We start from the raw sequence: 2043 nt of genomic DNA on the forward strand, positions 1-2043 counted from the left end.
TGCCACACACACAAGAACCACAGAGCCAAACCCGTTGGCTATTGGACTTGACCCCGTTCAGGGTGACAGACTAGCACTGCTCCGGTGGGTTCCGATGCCAATGCTTTCAAGAGCAGAAGGCCTCTTCTTTCTCCCACAGAGCGGCTGATGGTTTCGAACTGCTGACCTTGAGGTGAACAGCCCAGCGTGTAACCCGTACCACCACCGGGGTCCTGAAAAGACGCACTAGCAGGAGGGTAAATAGCCAAGCCGTCTGGAGAGGAATGTGGAGGCATTTAGCAAAAAGATTCAAAACGTGTGCATGCCTCCTCGGATCTGGACGTCCCAGGTGGCAGTGAGAGTGTCTGCGCTGAGAGAAAGGCACTTCCGGTACCCATAACTGGGACTCTGAAGAGGGTCTGGGGGTGTTTGTCAAAGGAGTCAGTCTTCCCTATAATGTTTTCATTTTCAATAAGAAGAATGTATTCCAGGAAGTTGAAATGAATGGGTTTAGCATTAAAGGTCGTAAACAAAGACCTGCTAGGGGAAGCCTGGGATGTTCAGGACTTGCCGTCTTTGAGGTCACTGAAGAGTTTTCACAGGAAGACCCAGGGCCATCTGTGGCCTGGTGAATTGGGTAACAAGACCCCACCTGCCATCCCCATCTGGCTGAGTGACCTTGGGTGGATCCGCCCCCTCTTTATGTCCTTGTCTGCCCAATGGGAATCCATCTGATTTCTGCCTTGCCCTGGGGAGGTCGGAGGATGAGGGTGGAAGGAGGGGCACATGAATGCTCTGGATTATTCTCTGCCTCCAGGGAGGAGAGGGTGTGGAGGTTTCTGCTCCACCTGCTAAGCCCACTGGGTGCAAAGGAAATGAGAGAGAGGAACTGGGGACCACCCAGGCGAGTAAACAGCCTGTCTGCAGTCCGGGCCTCACACATCGGCCAGTAACTGGGAGGTGTGGCCTGGACAGGTCACCAGTCAAAGACTGGCGTGGGGCTGGGGGACAAACACCCTCCCCGCCCCCAGGCTTCCTGGAAAATCAGACAGGAAGCTCGCTTCTCTCCACTCTCTCTCAGCCTGTCATCTCTCCAAACCGCCAGCATCATTCTATACCCACAGCACTAGAGCATTCAGCCACCCTTGCCTTCTTTAGCTCATCCTACTGTCACAGGATGTTGGATGAGGGTTGGACCGCTAACCAAAAAGTCAACAGTTCAAAGCCACCAGCTGTTCCTGGGTGAACGAGGACGCTGTCTGCTCCAGGCCAGATTCACTGCCTCGGGAACGCCACGTAGGGGCACCAGGAGTCAGACTGGACCCGATGGCAGCGGGTTGGCTTCAGTTGGACCATCACAGCCCAGGGACTAGGGGAGTGCTGCCAAGAGTAAACGTGCTCGGCTGCTAACTGAGAAGTTGGCGGATTGAGTCCATCCAGAAGACAAGCCTGGGGATCTACTGCCAAAGAGTTAGCCAGCGAAGGCCCTCTGGAGCGCACAGGCCTGATCCCATTGTTCACGGGGCCGCCAGGAGCTGTCAACCACCATCCCAGCCAGGCCTCTGGGTCACCTGGCCATGCCCTGTGCTTGCTCAGAACCCTCCAGGAGCCGAGAACCAAATCCGATCCCCGATTCAAAGCCCCATGCTGACTGCCAGCAGAGGGGGTCAAGAGCCTGCCTCAGAGAGAACCGGTCTTGGTTAGAATCCTGCCTCTTTTGCTCGCTCATCCATAGGGAAAAAAACAACACTTTCTTGAGCACCAACTTTGGAGCACAGAGGCGAAGTGGGCTATGTGTTGGGCTACTAACCAGTAAGTAGGTCAGCAGTTTGGACCCGTCTGCTTCCATAAACATCACAGTCTCCAAAACCCTCGGGAGCAGTTCTGCTTTGTCTCACAGGATCACTGTAAGTCGGAAAAGACTCTACGGCAGTTTGTTGCTTTTTTTCTGGTTCTGTGGCCCGGGCACTGCTCTCGGCATCCGGGACATCCGTGAACAGATGAGACAAAGATCCCTGCCCTGGTGGGGTTTCCTTTCTAACAGAGGGAAATTAACAATACACA

At 54.5% G+C, this 2043-nt stretch overlaps 1 protein-coding gene across 1 annotated transcript in view; it reads left to right on the forward strand.

Moving 5' to 3' along the window:
- Positions 1–301: 301 nt before the first annotated feature.
- The window catches only part of PDRG1 (p53 and DNA damage regulated 1), a 16547-nt gene continuing 14805 nt past the window's right edge, over positions 302–2043 (forward strand). The window contains 1 exon segment of the mRNA XM_004698217.2: positions 302–369. Coding sequence (XP_004698274.2) covers positions 302–369 — 68 coding nt within the window.

The sequence above is a fragment of the Echinops telfairi genome, unplaced genomic scaffold (assembly GCF_000313985.2).
Source record: "Echinops telfairi isolate 266 unplaced genomic scaffold, ASM31398v2 ScPeMD7_5592;HRSCAF=6446, whole genome shotgun sequence".
NCBI classification, from domain to species: domain Eukaryota; kingdom Metazoa; phylum Chordata; class Mammalia; order Afrosoricida; family Tenrecidae; genus Echinops; species Echinops telfairi.